At 42.0% G+C, this 17,559-nt stretch overlaps 1 protein-coding gene across 3 annotated transcripts in view; it reads right to left on the bottom strand.

Moving 5' to 3' along the window:
* The window catches only part of ubr2 (ubiquitin protein ligase E3 component n-recognin 2), a 34,337-nt gene extending 17,833 nt beyond the window's left edge, over positions 1–16,504 (bottom strand). Inside the window, exons 1-23 of one of the 3 annotated variants that reach the window (XM_055502398.1) lie at positions 16,374–16,504; positions 14,108–14,394; positions 13,881–13,959; positions 12,508–12,621; positions 12,301–12,431; positions 12,044–12,182; positions 11,866–11,928; positions 11,654–11,774; positions 11,469–11,576; positions 11,203–11,291; positions 9,935–10,033; positions 9,767–9,865; positions 5,110–5,273; positions 4,720–4,819; positions 4,500–4,628; positions 3,945–4,128; positions 3,678–3,739; positions 2,107–2,217; positions 1,651–1,716; positions 1,454–1,570; positions 1,256–1,319; positions 817–941; positions 685–737 (exon numbers count right to left, since the gene is read on the bottom strand). In XM_055502398.1, the coding sequence (XP_055358373.1) occupies positions 685–737; positions 817–941; positions 1,256–1,319; positions 1,454–1,570; positions 1,651–1,716; positions 2,107–2,217; positions 3,678–3,739; positions 3,945–4,128; positions 4,500–4,628; positions 4,720–4,819; positions 5,110–5,273; positions 9,767–9,865; positions 9,935–10,033; positions 11,203–11,291; positions 11,469–11,576; positions 11,654–11,774; positions 11,866–11,928; positions 12,044–12,182; positions 12,301–12,431; positions 12,508–12,621; positions 13,881–13,959; positions 14,108–14,394; positions 16,374–16,457 (2,588 nt within the window). In that variant the 5' untranslated portion in view covers positions 16,458–16,504. The remainder of the gene's footprint in view (positions 1–684; positions 738–816; positions 942–1,255; positions 1,320–1,453; positions 1,571–1,650; positions 1,717–2,106; positions 2,218–3,677; positions 3,740–3,944; positions 4,129–4,499; positions 4,629–4,719; positions 4,820–5,109; positions 5,274–9,766; positions 9,866–9,934; positions 10,034–11,202; positions 11,292–11,468; positions 11,577–11,653; positions 11,775–11,865; positions 11,929–12,043; positions 12,183–12,300; positions 12,432–12,507; positions 12,622–13,880; positions 13,960–14,107; positions 14,395–16,373) is intronic. The other 2 variants (XM_055502399.1, XM_055502400.1) reach the window with 2 other exon arrangements.
* Between the last annotated feature and the right edge of the window lie 1,055 nt (positions 16,505–17,559).

The following is a 17,559-nucleotide window of genomic DNA, read 5'->3' as shown; positions in this document are numbered from 1 at the left end:
CGCCATCTATTCAGAGCTGGCCTCAGTAATGCCGTGATGGATCACTATATATTCTTCAAAAGAGACACAAAAAAAGGCCTGTCACCTGATTAATATCACTAAAAGCATAATTGTCAAAGTTATGCTAAAAAACAAATCCAGGCTGTTGTAACGTCTAGGCTGGTCCACTGTAAGTCCTCACTATGTAGGACGACTTTGTAACCATCAGTGTCTTATGCCTTTTAGCTGTAGACTGCCGGGACCAAGCTACTCTCCTCCACATGATCTTCACTCAGGGGCGGCCCTGGCCAAGTTGGCGTCCTAGGCAACAAAATGATTTAGCGCCATGTACTCGCGATTACATGTTATGTTATATTATACGCGATTATATGCCGCCCCCTGCAATTATGCGCCCCCTGGCTCGTGATTGAGACTATGCGCTCCCCACCTCGGCTCTCGATGGCTAGGCGCCCGCCTAGTTCACCTTTTCCCAGAGCCGGCCCCCCTGTCTTCATTATCCCGTCACCTAAAGCCGTTGAGGTAGTAACTGTACACCCTGAACCTGGTTTTGGCCAAGGTTTCTACCTTTATAGACTTTGATTATTTGTTTTGCAAAAAAATAATTAAAATCACAGGGCAGGGGGCAGAAACATTACACTTAAACTTTACTTAAAGTCAAGTTCAAATCAAAGAAAAACTACTGACTTGAATGAAGCAACACTGTCGATGACTTTTTCTAGACCGGTCTCCTTGTTCCCCTGAAAAAAGAAAGACATTAATGTTCTATAGACTTGTCAGTTAAAACAGGCACAGCAGAGAAACAGAGATGCAGCTCACATTTTCTGGGAGAGCCTTCACAAGTTCACTGTGAGCCATCGGTTTAATTGACAGCTGGTGGATGATTTCTCTTCTGACCTCATCAAAGGCCTCCACCTGACCCACGCCAGCTACGTAGCGTTCACCTGTACCACAAATGAGATTTCTTACACACACACAAGGAACCTTTTGGGCAGAGCAAGAACCACCTGACAGAACAACGGATTATCTATGGCATCAACAAAGATTCTTGAAACTAACTCTGCAATTCAGTGAACACCACCCATTCTGGCACACAGCCATATCACACTACAATGCCTTCTGCATTTAACTCATCCACTGGGGGAGCAGTGGGCTGTAAACTGTATTTACATGTGTAATGACAATAAAGCTGATTAAATCTACTCAACACAATTCTAGTTTTAATCTTAGTTACTGAAAACAGCCAAGATAGACTCACCAACAACCATGATGATGAGGTGAAGCATCTCTTCAATTAAAGTGTTGTTCTGCTGAACAACATCCTGTAACAGATGGCACTGTGTCAATAGAGCATCAGAATAGGCTTTAAATCGCCAAAGTTTGCACAGGACAACCAAGGAATCATGTGGTCTGCCTCCGGACTTATTACAGCCTGCAGAGTAACAGACACACTGACCTTGTTGGTCTCCCTGTATCTCTTCCTGACATCTGCAGAGTTAAAAATGTGAAACAGTTCGTAGCGGCTTAGGACAATCATCAGAAAATGGTTTGGATCCATCATCGACGCCCCCGCCTGCATCAGAAGACAAACGCTTCTCAAACATCAACTCACTCTGGGCAGCAGCATTATCAGAACCAGCGGGGTGTTTCTACCTGCAGCATAATGACGTCTTTGTCGAACATCTCAACTCTGCACTTGACATTGTGGTAATAGTAGATCTGAAAAGGAAACAGGCACAGCCAGTAGTGACACCTGTGTTACTATGTGGCGTGGAAACCTCTGAGTTTAACTGGGTCGATGAGACATACGAAAACAAGATGAAGAAAGAAGGAGGTCCGAGAACCCTGAATAATACTGCTCATCTACAGTTGGCCAAGACCATGAGGATACATTAATAGAAGTAGTAGTAATAAAAGATAGATTGGTCACAACCACACACTTCAACAAGAACCATGTGGTGACACTACAATCACTTCTCATGGGTCATATAGAGTTATATATTAATATTTGTGTGCGGTTGTCTTTGGTTTAATCGAGTTTGACTGCGTCGAAATCTGCTTTAGGTCATATTACTAAAGAAACAAAGAAATGTTCGTTTTGTGGATCACCTGGTTGATGAGAGAAAAGCCGTTCCTCCTCCACATCCCAGCATGCACCTGTGCACAGAGCACCAGGCAGCGGAGGGGGAGTTCGATCAGTAGGGGGGGGCTAAGTTCACCCTGAAGACAAACATTTTGTTTGATCAGAATAAACACACATACACGCAGATGCACACACATTATGATTCATGATTTTCACAGAGAAGCTACTCTGGCCATTGAGGACAGCCAAAAGAAATACTGTATGCGTCAAGCATGCAGTATTCTTAAGGACTTCTCTCACTCCGCCTATGAACTGTTCTCTCTCCTGCCTTTGGGTAGGCGCTTTGGGTTCCCCCGGACAAAAGCAGAATGAGGAACACTTTCTTTCCCAGAGCTGTCTCCTTATTGAACTCTGCCCCCCACTGATGCCGCTGACTCCCTTGCCCCACACCCCTACATTCACCCCATAATCATTGCACTATATAATATGGCACATTTAACCCCTAAGTAAATATGTAAATCCCTGATTATACTAAATAGTATATCATATATGTCTATATCTATATATCGATATCTATATCTAGATATCCATCGATCGATCTATCGATCAGGAGGATATATATATACTATATATATATACATATATCCTTATATTCCAACCAATCCAACCATATTCCAACCATCCTGCCTGCGCTCTGTTGTTGCTTGTTGTTGTTGCTGTGCTTTTCTCTCTCTCTCTCCCCTCACCCCAACCGGTCGAGGCAGATGGCCGCCCACATTCAGCCCGGTTCTGCTGGAGGTTTCTTCCTCGTTAGAGAGGGAGTTTTTCCTCTCCACTGTTGCTGTCAAATTAAATGCATGCTGTATGTGGGATTTGTTGGGTTTAGTTGTGAGGTCTTAAACCTTATTTTGTAAAGTGCCTTAAGATAACTTTGTGGTGCTTTGGCACTATATAAATAAAATTGAATTAAATTGAATTGAATATACGTGTAAATTAATAGCAATATTTACATTCTGTCCGTATATTATATACTATAGCAACAGCTAATCTATGTTCATCTATTGTAACTCCCTGATTATAGTTAATATCAACCTGTATGTTATGTGCATTGCATACCCACTTGTACATACCATCCATATTTTTCTCTTGCACATATCTATATCCTGCACTTACTGCTTATAGCACTTCTGGTTAGACCTAAACTGCATTTTGTTGCCGTGTACTTGTACATGTGTAATGTACAAGTTCATATTAGTGTAGATGTTATATTATTCAAAGAGGAAAATAAAAAAAATAATGCAGACTAAAGGCCTGGTAGCTTAATAGGTAGGGCATCTGCCAGGGTCCCTGCCTCTGGCTTCAAGGTGTATCCTTAAGCCACACTAGCCCCACGGGCACTGTTCCAGTGAGTGGCCCATGTGTGGCTGCTCGCTGCTAGGCATTGAGCAGGTATAGCCTGTAAGGTTTACAAGGGGAAAACAGTGTCCTCTAAAAGAAACTAAAAGAACAGCTAATATAACAATCAACATTCGTTAAATTAATATCAGCTTTGGCTTAGTTCTCAGCTGATGAAACAATCCATCACTTAGCAACTGACCAGAGGAAGTTGCTCTGGGAAACGAGAGGCCACTTCAGTCCTGCTGAGGAGCACGTGCAAACCTGAGAACAGACAGCATCAGTCTCACCTGAGAGGAACATGCATCAGTCTGACCTGAGATGAACCTGAAGACACTGTTGAAGCTTTTTTCATCAATCAGACAAGACGACAGAGGTTGTATTTACCACAGTGCAGCTTCTGAATAAATCTCAGTCTATCAATGCTTTATACATTAGTGATGTGTTTCTAAGCGGTGGGGGTGTTTACCTGCTAGCAGCCGGCAGACAGGCAGGTGTATGGATACTTTGTCCTGAGAGACCTGATACCTGAATGTCTCCACACTGTGACCAGCTAGACACAACTTGATTGGCTGCTCACCATCTGGCAGGCCGCTGTGGCAGTGACTGAGTGCACTCAGACACTTCCCATACGCTTCGATCAGCACACGCTCCTGACAAATAAAACACACAGACGCTTGGAAAAATCTAGACTGACTGATATTCATCTCCATGCTGATCATAGTCACATGTAATCAAGGGAGTTTCAATTTACTGAAAGGACATCATTTAACACAAACATACATAACATACAATTCCTAATGATCAAAAAATCAACACATCAAACTTCAGCACAGACGCAGATTTAATAAATTATAAAGATCGGATCACTAGATGTTCTGTGTGAGATAAACAGAGTGCAGTAAAATTTATAATTTAAAGACATTTCACTTTTTAAAACATTTAGAAGCTCCCCAATGTGTGTTGAGGGCAAACCAGAACTAATTCAGTGCAATTCATGCAATTCATTGCATGTTTGACTCACATCCGTTGAGCACCACTCCTGGATCATGGAGATTATGTGAGTGAGTTTCATCTGCAGCGTGAATGCTGCCTCCCACTCTGGCTCCATCTCTATGTGCTGCCCCACTTGTCTCACCACTGGATCCATACCCTGAAATACATAGACCAGATCAGAGAGAGACACACAACAAAAAAATGTGACACAGTAGCATAGAAACAAGGGTTCTGGGTGAATCTCATACCTGCATACATTTGAGCAGTTCGAGAAAAGCATCCAGACCCTCAAGAAATTTGACTCTAAGATCATGGGTCCACTCCGTCGGACAGTTGATCAGGACATACCTGTTCATAGAAACTGGATTCACTGGGAGGACTGATTCATTGACACTGCAGGGACTGAGTGTGTATGCACCAGACCATAAGCGAGAAACCAGGTTCCTTGAGTTTCCAGGCACTAAAAACCTTTAGCTCTATGCAAACATCCATCAGATGCTTGTGTATTTATATATAATATTTTAAGATAAATTTAATAGTTTATCAAAGATGTGATTCTGTTGTTACAAGATTGATGACTAAACATAATATCGCATCTGATAATGAGACTAATATTTTGTCTTGACTGGGGTTCTCACTTGAGGTCCCCGACGAGGCTCTGAACTCGACCAAACTTGAAAGCCTGCTGGGCCGTGTAGCGGTCAAACTGGAAGCGTCCCTGCAGGTCTCTGTGACGGAGGTGGTCCACAAAGGTTCTGATGATTGTGGTCATCAGGTTCTCCTCAACCATCAGCATTCGGGCCTAAAGTACACACATGCAAAAATACCATAATTGCTGGACTATAAGCCGCTACTTTTTTCACATGCTTTCAACACTGTGGCTTAAAAATCGATGCGGCTAATTTGTGGATTTTTACCGGCTTACGAGCTTCATGCCACAGAACATGGCCAAGATATTTACACCATGCAGATCCAAATGAAAGCTGTTGAGGCTTGCGTGTTGTACGTACCCGTCATTGTTATGTCGTATCGTTGGTAATGTGGTACCACATTAATATGTGGTTATGCTCAAATCTCGCAAGAGTTGCTGTACGGTACAAGAGCCAAAACAATGGCCACCTTAAAAAGAAGTCTAGATGAAAGGGCCTGTCCATCAGAGAACGGACGACTCTGGGGGAGCTTTGGCTCCCTCCGCTACAAAGAAAAATTTAATTAATGCCCAGCCAGTTCCCATTTTCCACATGTAGAACTAATCGTGAGCCAATGGGGCGAAGCTACCATCTGTGGGATTATGACTGAACGCCTCTAAGTCAGAATCCCCCCTAGAAGTGTAATCGTTCTACATGTCGCTGGCCATGCCTAGAGCCAGTTTTATTAACAGGAGGTCGAGTTCGATAATTTCCAAACTGACATTCTGTCGACTTTTGGGTCATTCTTAACGCTGGTTGTCTAGGTGGTGCCCTGCAAACGATGTGGGCTTTCTGGCTAATTGGAGCACTTTTGGGGAAAAACCTGGGCTGATTAGAAGAGATGGCGTCCATCCCACGTTGGACAGAGCCTCTCTGCTCTCTAGTAACATGGCCATGTTGCTTAGCCTCCTCACTCCGTGACAACTCAGAGTGGAGCCCAGGACGCAGAGTCGCAGTCTTACACGCCTCTCTGCATGTTCCTCTTACAGAACAAAGTAACAGTAAGTAAATAAAGTGTGGTTTATTAAATATCAGATCTCTCATTTAAATCCTTGTTAATAAATGACTTGATAAGTGACCATCACATAGATCTGTTCTGTCTCACTGAAACTTGGTGACATCAGGATGAATATGTTACTTTAAATTAGTCAACTCAAATGAGCTACATCAACTATCATGTTCCTAGAAGTACAGGTAGAGGTGGAGGAGTAGCAGCAATTTTTAACTCAGATTTATTAATTACTCCTAAACCTAAACCTAGTTATAACTCATTTGAGAGCCTCGCTCTGTCTCAGCACTGCTTTTAACTTATTAATAAACACTATTGGTTTAACTTAGCATGTAAATAAACCCACTCATCTTTTAAATCGTACCTCGATCTTGTCCTGACAAGGTGTTGAATTTGACCATTTAAAAGTTTTTTTTTCCCTCCGGTGCTAGTAGAGCTGGCTGCTGGTCAGCTACTGTCCTCTTACTTACGGAGGACAGCGGTAAGAGAAAGAGAGGGGGCCTGACTGTTACAACGCTTCTCTTTTAATGGTGCAATGTCCTGGTTTACACCAACTCATCGTCACAAACACAAAGTCATTGAGCTGCTAGCGGTGGGCATGAGGCCATTCTACCTGCCACGGGGGTCCACACGTTATAATTACTGTGTACGTCCAACCCTCCGCTAACACCAACACAGCTTCTGAGACCCTGCTGTCAGCCACCAGCAGGCTGCAGACACAGCACCCACAGGCCCTCTTCCTGATTTCTGTGGACTTCAACCGCGGACCTCCTTCAGCTGCTCTGCCCACATTCAACCATTATCTCACCTGCCCCACCAGAGACAATAAAACACTGGACCTATTGTATGCCAACACTAAAGACCCAACACCCCTGGGTAGAGCTGACCACAACATCATGCATCTCCTGCCTGTGTATAAACCTGTATTACACAGGCAGCCGGTGGTGTCCTGCACAGTGAAGAGGTGAACAGCTGAGACCGAGGAGGGTCTCAGGGACTGTTTTAACACCACCGTGTGAATGGAGCTCTGCGATCCACATGGAGGTCGGGGGTATAGCAACCTATAAAAAGTAAGGTATGTCTCTGCATCTGTAAGGGCTATTTGAATGCATTTGGTGTCATAATGTAGGGGACACTTGTGAGAGGTGATATGATGTGTAAAAAAAAATTGTGTATGTGTTACTGGTGACAAGTTAATGAACTTGAAAAAACAAAAAATTCCAGCTTCGCCTGGAAAAGAAAATGCATCTAGAGTAGGATAATATCTCAGTAAAGTGAGGCCTCAGTAGCTCCAAACCTTTATAAGATTATAGTACAATGTGTTATCATGTCAGCAAGGAAATAATTTTAACAAAAGCAGAACAAAATTAAAGTTTTTTTGTAGAAAAACAAAAAAAAGCATTGATTTTTCTGCTGTAAAACTCTATTTTCATTTCTATATGAAATATTGACCAAAATAAGTTTTATTTCTAAATACCTAATTAAAAATCTATAGTTATTTAACAAAAAATTGTGCAATGCCTCATATAGCCACTGCATGAACCAGAGCAGGATTGAGCTGACTTGCCTGGGGCTTATCCCCATTTTAAAATGTACCAACCAACAGGAGTTTGACAGCCCTGTTAGCCAAACAAATCAGCCAAACGCCAACAAACAATGTGGAAATTACTAGCAGACTTGCTGCCAATAAAACTCTTTATTATAAAGCTGGCTCTAGAGAAGGCCAGCGCTTTATAGATTGTTTGGTTAATGACCCAGGAAGTAGTTTAAATGAAAACTGGGATTGGTTCACCATTAATTTGAACTTTACATCGCAAAACAAGATAAATATTGTGTACCATGACATGGTGTGCATTGTTGGACTTGTTAGAATGTTGGCTTTCATTTGTTAGAGTTTGTGTTGCAAAAAGGTTCGTAGAGCCATAAATGTGTCAACCCTTAGCTGTGATAGGTGGTGCTGTAGAGTATTGGTATTTATGTTTATTACTGGGGCTGAGTTTGATGTGTGAGACACTTTTATACAAAATTAAAGCAAAGACTCTGTTCAGTTTGATGTATGGCATGTCTATATTCCACATATTTAGTGGCTTTGTTACGATGTAAAGCTTACCACAAAAAAAAAAAATAAACACACATACCCCAGGGTCCCCTAATTTGGAGGCCTTGGGGTTCACAAGAAACAACTACTTTCACCTTAGAGAGGATGCTTCTGATATTAGCTATATTTTTCAGAGCGATGTAGGAAAACTTATGCATGCATTTCTTTCCTTTAGGCTAGACTACTGTAACACTTTACTCATAGGATGTCTTAACAGATCCTTAAAAAGCCTCCAGCTAATTCAGAATGCTGCAGCCAGAGATTTGACAGGGGAAAGAGAGATCACATTTTTCCTACATAAGCTTCTCTGCACTGGCTGCCTGTAAAAAGTAGGATAGAATTTAAAATTCTCCTACTCCCCTACAAGGCACATAATGATAAAGCTCCTTCTTATTTTAAAGACCTCATAGTTCCTTATACTCCCAGCAGAACACTTCGTTCTCAGAGCGCTGGGCTACTTGTGGTTCCTAGAGTCTTTAAATGTAGAATGGGAGGCAGAGCCTTTAGCTGCAAAGCTCCTCTACTGTGGAACCAGCTCCCTCTTCCAGTTCAAGAAGCTGACACACACTTCACCTTAAATTCCAGGCTTAAAACCTTCCTTTTTGATAAAGCTTATAGTTAGAGATGGTTCAGGTCACTGGCAATGATTGTTAGTCACAGGACCCTTCTCTTAGTTAAGCTGCAATAGACATAGACTACTGGGGGACTTAATTTATACACTTAGCTCCTATGTTTCCTTCTAACTCTTCTATCCAATAACCTCCCATTATTGTTCCATGTTTAACTAACCTTGTCTCTCCAGTAGCTGTGCTTTTCCTTCTCTCTCTCTCCCCCCTACAGATATATCTTTGAGTCTGATGATGTCTGTGGCGCACAGTCACAACCATCCTGCCTGTGTCCAGTCCCTTGTCAGTGATGAACTCTGGTCCATACAACTAACTACAAATATCAGACGTGCTCAAGTACTTGCTGTCTTCTAAATAATCTACAGTAGGACCCGCACCATTGATTATTTCTGAATATTGCCCCCGCCCCCTCACCACCTGGCCATTGCTGGGGCCAAGGTGTCTTACCAGAGGAATAAATAATAACTTCTCTACATAGAAATTATGGAGCAATTTGAGTGTCCCTTCATTCCTAAATATTACCCAAGGTCGTTTTGGTCAACCCCCATTCAAAATTGGTGAAGATTTCCTTCGAATTCAGGTGCGCTCTATAGCCCGGATATTACGGTAAATGCAAGCCTCTTTTTTATATAGTAGTAAAGGACCAGTCCACCATTTTTCGATAGAGCAGTTTACCTTAACCTGTTGTGCTTCATTCTAAATCATAAATATAAATCACACGTTAAGAAAAAAAAAGACCAGAAACCAGAATGATAGAACTAAGGATTAAAAGGGTGAGGGTGGAGTCAAAAAAAAAAATAAATTACGTAAGACAATGAAAATGATGCATTAGCTGACATGTTAACTTCACAGCTTTATTAACACTTAACTCACCAGCGATGGGACGGTGAATATTTGTACTGACAGATCAGTGATGGAGAACTCACGGTCGTGGTCATCAATCACGTAGTCACTCTGCAATCTTTCATAACTCTACCAGCAGGAAAGAGAGAGAAAGAGGGGAGGTGTGTGGAGGCGCAGAGGAGACAGAGGTGTACTCACCATGGTTGGTACGGTGAAGAGCTGTACAGACAGCGACGTCACTGACACCACTCGCTCATGGTCATCCTCCATAAAATCTGTCTGTAGGCGTCTGTAGTTCTGTAGTGGGGGGGGGGGGCACAAAATTTCACCTCACCAGCTCATTGCTCCCCCACCCCCACCAAAAAGAAACAAATCCAGATACTGGTGGTCTGGCAGCAGGTGGTTTCCAAATTTTAACCTTCAGGTAGCTACCATATGTTACAGTCTAATCACACTAGAATATACAGTGAGGCCAATAAACATTACAACAGATACATTTTAGGCACTTCAGCCATTTAATGACTGAAGTCATTTAAGCTTTAATTTGAAGTGTTGGTCTAATCTGTGGCATTTAGACAATGATACACAAACACCTTTTCTGTGGGGCTGATTAATAAAATAACTAATATCCAACAAGCATTTGCAGGTGGGACCTCCCAATTCATCAAGAAGATAAAAGTCCTGGTGAGTGTTCTGACTGGCCCATTAGCATAAGGCACCTTATTCAGGGACAGTGTAAATAAGCAACAGCAGCTTCTTACCAATTACTGCTACTTAGAAGAGTGGCCCGCCGCAGAAGGACCCCTCAGGTTCAAAGACAAAGGTCACTCATTTGAGGATAACAATGTCCACATTTTGGACAGAGAACACACGTGGTATGAGGGAGAGCAGTCAGTGAACCCGGTCATGTTCAAATAAATGCCCTCTTAAGTGGACCTTTTCTGGAGTTTCAGCTAACGACCAGTAACAGTAGTAGAACTCACACGGAGTCCGAGTGCCACGCCCCAGTCAACCCTAGTGCTACACTACAGCTCAACATTACAAATAATAAAGTCAGCAGCGTGTGCAGAAGTAAAACCCATCCCTAAGCACAGCAGGCTAGGAATAAAGTGGATTTTAAAAAATTGTTGCAGCTTCAATCTCTGAAATAGGTAAAAAAAGGTTTTTATTTTGTAAAACAAAAACTAAGCAAATAACATGAATACTTATTATACATATTTAATGTACTGTGTGAGTTTGTTTCTTTACATGTTGCTTCTATGCTGCACGATTTAAGTACACCACGCAACTGAGCTGTAAATATGTTTTATGTTCCATTTTTGCACATTTCTCTCTACTCTACTACTTGCTGTCTTGCTATGGCTGCTCCAATAATTGAATTTCCCCACTGTGGGACAAACAAAGTAGATCTACCCATCTATCTATATATATCTATCTGACTGCAATCAGTGGAGCAGGTGCATTACCTTGGCGAAATGGATGGCAAAGATCTTCTTATACTTGAGGTCCATGAGGAGGCTGTTCATCAGCAGCTGGTGGTAAATGTTCCTTGCTCCTACGAGAGAAATCAGGTGAGTCTTGCAGATGCCAGAGCTAAAAATGTTCAAATGATGCATCCTCAATGCCATAATGACGCATCACAACAATTTATGTTCTGTGATTGGTTTTCTCAATAATGCTGCACATGCATGTGCTTCTGTAGCAAAGCAAATGTGCAGTAACCCACGGTTACCTTTCCACATCTTTGAGTCATTGAGCATCAGTCGATCGACCAGGGATGAGCTTTTTCCTTCAAGGCCTTCCTGAAGAGCAACCTGACACAGGACTCTCCTCAGACCATCTGAAACATGAACACACAAAGATGGAGCAGCAACAGACACCCACATACGAGTTATGGGAAATGGAGTCCAGACATACCAGAGTACTGAATGATCTGCCCCAACCAGCTCAGAGCCTTTAGAGCAAAACACTGATGAGCAACAACAGACGAGTGCATCACCTGCACCCTTAGAGGCTTTGACTGGCGACTGGTGTTCCTCTGGAGGCCAGAATAAGTTGGGAAAGGTAAGTATCAGCACCAACAAACATGTGACATGTTAGCTTGATGAACACAGTAGTCACAAACTCACCACAATCACAGACTTGGCCTGTTCACAGAACTGTAAATTTCCGTAGCGAACTGACTTCCTGCCCTGCACCAATACACATTGGGGTCCACATTACCACATGACATCACTGACAACTCAGCGGAGAATGCAGCTGAACTACAGTGTGGCTTTAAAAACAAATGTCTGTTATTTTACTAACATCTCTGTCAACGGTGGTGGCAAAGCTGACGGCTTCTTTCTGGCTGCAGTTGACAGCTTTCTGGAGAGTGTAGATTACCTGCTCATACGTGTGAACTTCATCATTAAACAACATACAGTAGTAGTTGTCTCCTCTTTCCCTGCACAAATAGAACACCGAAGAGGACAGGAGGGTACATTGGGTATAAAAAAAGGACTAATTAACATTAATTTGCAGTTGTTCTTAGCTCTCTATAATTTGATCAATTATTTGAGTACTGTAGCTCTAATCCTGCAGGTAGCTGGTCCTCCTGCTCCCAGGTCAGCAGGTCTACAGCATACTTTAGGATGATTGAGAAGATGCTGTAGCCACGAGCAACAAGGTCAGCTGGAAGATGAGCTATGGAGTCCTGGAGATGAAAGTGCCCAAGTTAGCAAACTTGAGAGAGACAGACACACAGACAGGTCAACAGATGTCTCTCTTACCTCCTCACTGTCTCTGTTGCCATTGGTCAGAGTGTGTTTCTGGCAGTAAGGACCCTTCTTCCAAGCTTCAGCATCTCCACAGTCACAAAATCCTCCACCTCCTGATGTAGTCATCTGCAAAGTGCGCGCACGCACGCACCAGGGTTTATTTGTCCGACCGTCAGACTGTAAGCTTCCTTTTGAAAACGTTTTTCAAAAGTGGTCTTCTGGACTCTTAATTCTCTAATTTATTAGCAATTTCTAGACAGAAATAATTCATGTTGACAGGAGCTCCCTGATGTCCTTATGAAGCACAGAAATTCTTGTCCTCTCTTTAGATTTGTATAAGTTTAACTAGTTATCTTGTGTGATTTCTTTAAAGATACAGAACCAACCACAACAAAAACAAGAACTACTGATTGCACAGCTATCTGTGGTGATCTGGTCTGGACAGTTAATGCCAACAGGTGTGTATCTGTCAAGTGAATTTAAGATTCAAAAAACTTTATTAATCCCAGACAGCTGGAGGTACACAATATGGAAGGGAGATTAAAAATAAGAATGCTAACACATCTACACACACTCACATCTAATTACTAGCTAAAGTTTTATTATACATGTTATTGCACAGATGAAGATCAAGCCTTCAAGAGAAGGGAGGAGTTGTACAGGCTCATGGCAACTAGTAGGAAGGATCTCCGGTGGTGTTCTGTGGTGCACCTAAAACCGATCAGCCTCTAGCTGAAGGTGCTCTTCTGTATTCCAAAGCAGCACTGCAGAGCAACGCGGTCCTTGTATGTCCCTTTCCCACAGCGGGGAGGGCAGTGGAAGAGTAGGCCTCCTTAACATTAGCATATATCAGATCCAGTGTCTTCTCCCATCTGGTGCAACAGCTCACAAACTGGGTGAATGGAGGAAGTGACTTGTTGAGGCTGGTGTGATTAAAGTCACCGGAGACCATAAAAAATACGTCAGGATGTCTGGACTGCAGGTTGGAGACGACCGTCTGTATGACGTCACACACCGTGGCAGTGTTCGCAGAGAGGGGGATGTAAACAGCGATGAGGATAACATGTGGAAACTCTCAAAATCACCCGATCTTAGTGAAATCACCTGACCACAGGTGTAAACAAAGTTTGCTTGGTGTCGCGTCCACTCTAGCGCACCAGCTTTACGATGAGGGAAAGTTTAACTCTAAGCAAAAAATCTCTCAAACAACATGATCACAGAGGGTGCATCTTAAATACTAAGACTAATAAAAGAAAATCACATGCAGCAGTTAAAAATTAAAGAAAAATACAGAAATGACAAGACGGTAAGACAGAGCAACTGAAGCGTGCTGCAGCAGGGCTCGCAGTAGGTCTGAGTGCAGCTGAAACAGCTTATGTACTCACTCTGTATCGATGGTCTTTGTGAACACTGCCCAGGAAACACTGCATGCAGAGGACACAGGTCGGATCAGCTGCACACTCCCTACACACGCACACGCACACACACACACTTTAGTACCTGAGCACTGACCGTGTATAGTGTAGTTTCTGTATTGAATTACCTGACAGTTGTACACTGGCTGGGACATTTTTACAGAAGTAGGTGTCTGTTATCTGTGCAGGCTAGTTACCTGCAAGAGTAGGTGGGCTCACCCACTTTGAACACATGCCCACATAGTGGCGACGGCTGGTTGTTCTCCTGCAGCTGAGCCAGGCCTGCAGCAGGTTCCTCACCCAGCAGGAGCCACTCCAGAGGAGCCAAGAGAAGCAGCTGACAGGCCAGGTCCTCCCTTTGCTCCTCCCTCTGCTCCTCCCTGTTGCTGACGCCTCCACTTGGACCCAAGCAAAGGATTCTTGGTACGTACAAAGCTAGGTGACTGTACACCTCCTGCTGCAAGTCAGCTGCTGCCTGCCACCGCTGAGAAGGAAGAGGAGAAAAAGGTATTGGTACTGACAGTAATCAGATCGAATTCTAATGTTCTTAACTGCAGCCACATTTCCTAAACCTGCGTTATTTCACGCCCACAGAGTCTTCATTACGAGAACTAATGAGGGAACAACGTGAGGGAACAACGTCTCACATGGAGGAGAAGCAGAACAAGCAAGGATTAATCAGTTAAAGGGCTCAGCCCAAACGTTGCCCAAGACAAACTTAGACCAAAATTGAATTACTCATATTGCCACTTACTTGATTGGTAGAGTTCAGCTGACAGCAATGGAATCAACATCGCACAGCTACTGTGCTCAAGCATAAAATGTGTTAGATGCGCTGCTATGTGGGAGACCGAAAGTGGAGTATGTTGTTGACTGCACTTATTAGAACAGCAAGAAGGACAGCCCCTCGGTCATGTCAGACAGGCCAGTGAGACAATTGACATGGCTTTCAAGATTAAATATTTACATACACCTTATTGGAGACATCCAGGTCCAATATTCTTGACCCTGAAAAGCAAAACAGTGGTCCTACAGGAGAATTGGGAACCACCCATTACACTAATGCAGAATATAATACCTGTGGTTCTGCTACTGTTAGAGACAGTTAATCCTTGTCCTACAGGGTCCAGGGTGGATTAGAGACATCAGTTTGAACATGTGAAACCTTCAATGCAAAAGGATATTCTACAGTGTAGTAAATCCTATCCTAATGTAAAGAATCACAGATGAGCTGTGTCAGTTTTAACCTAGTGACATACTGACCCACATATATCAGAATAACGCAAAAGCTGTCCCTGTAGATAAAAGCCTAATATTCTATATATTCTTATATAATAAGGTAAAATATTTATAAATAACGTGGATTTGCTGAAAAATGACACAAAATAACCCTAACTCTTTCAACGGCAACACATTTAGAAAAGACATAAAAATGTATCACTACCAGTTCAGAGGCTGCACCACAAAACAACGCATGGAACCACTAAATCTTCCACTCTTAGCCTCCAAGAACATTAACATTAAAAATAAATTTCTTCATTAAGTATTTAAATAATTAACATCAACAAGCATTGACAAGAATGTGCCAGATCAACAAAGGAGTGAATTTTAAAAGGAAGGCTGCAGGTGAACTGAAATTTTCAGGTCTTTTGAACCGTTATATATACATAATTATAGATTATAAATAATCTTCTATAATAGATTTCATCAAAAGGCCACTGTCCCTGTTGGTTTTCCCCAACTATCCCCGCCTCAGCTCCTACTGATTACCCTGACCAGGTGTGTTCAGTCAATGACAAGCTGGAAAAGCCAGTGATCAGTAGGAGCTGAAACCAGCAGGGCAGTGACCCTCGTCAGCATCACTTTGAAAACCCTGCACTAAAGGCTGAGGAGAAAAACACTGTCTGGATTATTGGAGTCTTTGTTTTATTTTGTCACCATTTTTTGTTGCATAATGAGAATAACCATCAATTTATTACCGAATTACTCAAGAATTTTGAGTCTGTAGCAATAGGAGCAGTATTAACTATAAAAACGAATATGCAAAGTTCCTCCTAACATATCACAGTAAAGACAAGTTGAACAGTTGGGACAAGTAAGTCTGAAGTAGCTGAAACTGGAAACAAGTTCGGAGCTACTAAAAACAGTCAACAAGCTCCGGCAGAACACTCGCATAAGGTTTAACCAAATGAAAAAACGTTCGGCAAACACTCGTAAATACAACGACAGTCACCGATTGTATCTCAGCTCAAAGTTATGACTGGCATACACAATTCAGATGTTTCTCACACCTTTAATTTTACAAATAAACTCTTAGCATTAGCATTTGCGTTAGCTGAAAAACAAACCGAGCACAGACTGGTTCTTCTCCAAACACTGGCTTCCGCAGGCGACACATTTCAGACCGACACCGGGGAGGACAGGAGAAAGTCAAAAGAGCTGACATTAGGTGGAGACGCTTACCGACGCGGTCTCTTTGGCGGAGAAACTCAAGAACTCTGAGCATATATCGGACGGGGACTCTCTTTCGGACTCGGCCGCCGCCATCTTTTCTCCTTTTGCTCTGAGGCTGTTTTAACAAGAACCGGAACCGGAAACGGCAACCACTAAACAGCTGTGGGGCTGTTTAGTTGTTGCAATTTTATTATTATTATTATTATTATTATTATTATTATTATTATTATTATTATTATTATTATTATTATTATAGTTCTAGAGTTCTAGTACTATAACAATTTTTCAGCATACTTTACGCTACAGACACCTTTTAACTATTCAACTATTAATCTATCGTTCAACCTTCCAATATTTTTAATAGTTCCTGATTTATAGCAATTTAAACATTGGGTGGCTCTTGCTGAATTCATGAATTCTCAGCTTTTCCATTAGTGTGTACTGTGTGAGCTAGAATGCGTGATGTCACCGCTAGAGTGTGAGGACATGCGTTTTTAAGTCAGAACAATGTTCATTTTATTAACTTAATACATTCACTAGTTTATAGTCATACTTGTTTTCTTTCTAATGATGTGTCTGGCTAAGCCAACAGATTTATACCCTAATCTGTATCGCGAATGTGGCCACAGTTTTCACTCCTCAAACATACACTTTACACTAGTTGCTCATTAAAGCCTTGGGATTCATAAAGTGAAGTTATTTTTGTAATAACCATTATGGTTTTGCTGACACTTGCATATTCACCTTTGCATTAGGTCTACTTTTAAACTATTGCAATCTTCAATTCTTGTTTGTTAAGCATATACATATCGTCCAAGTCCTTTCAAAATAAAAACACCATTCTATAGCTTTAGCCTTAATAGCACTATTTTTGCTTTTTAATAGATAATTGTGTTTAGTTAATGAGTCTATTTTAAGTTTTAGGTATTAGTACACACCTACTCTAAATGCTTTCAATATTAAAGCACAAATTTAAATCTTTTGCTTTAATAGCAACATTTCTGCCTTTGAAAGGTTAATGGAGACTAGGTAATGAGACGGTTTCATAGCTTAGAAATTAAGCACACACACCTTCTCCAAATCCTTTTAAAATAAAAGCACCAATTCATATCTTAGCTTTAATAGCATTATACACCGTTGGTTGCTCCATGTAAAAACGTTACCCTGTATAGCTCAAACTGTTCATTTTGTGATA

The sequence above is a fragment of the Betta splendens genome, chromosome 15, assembly GCF_900634795.4.
Source record: "Betta splendens chromosome 15, fBetSpl5.4, whole genome shotgun sequence".
In the NCBI taxonomy this organism is placed as follows: Eukaryota; Metazoa; Chordata; class Actinopteri; order Anabantiformes; family Osphronemidae; genus Betta; species Betta splendens.
The sequence above is the reverse complement of the archived record's forward strand: the minus strand, read 5'-3'. Positions and strand labels throughout refer to the sequence as shown.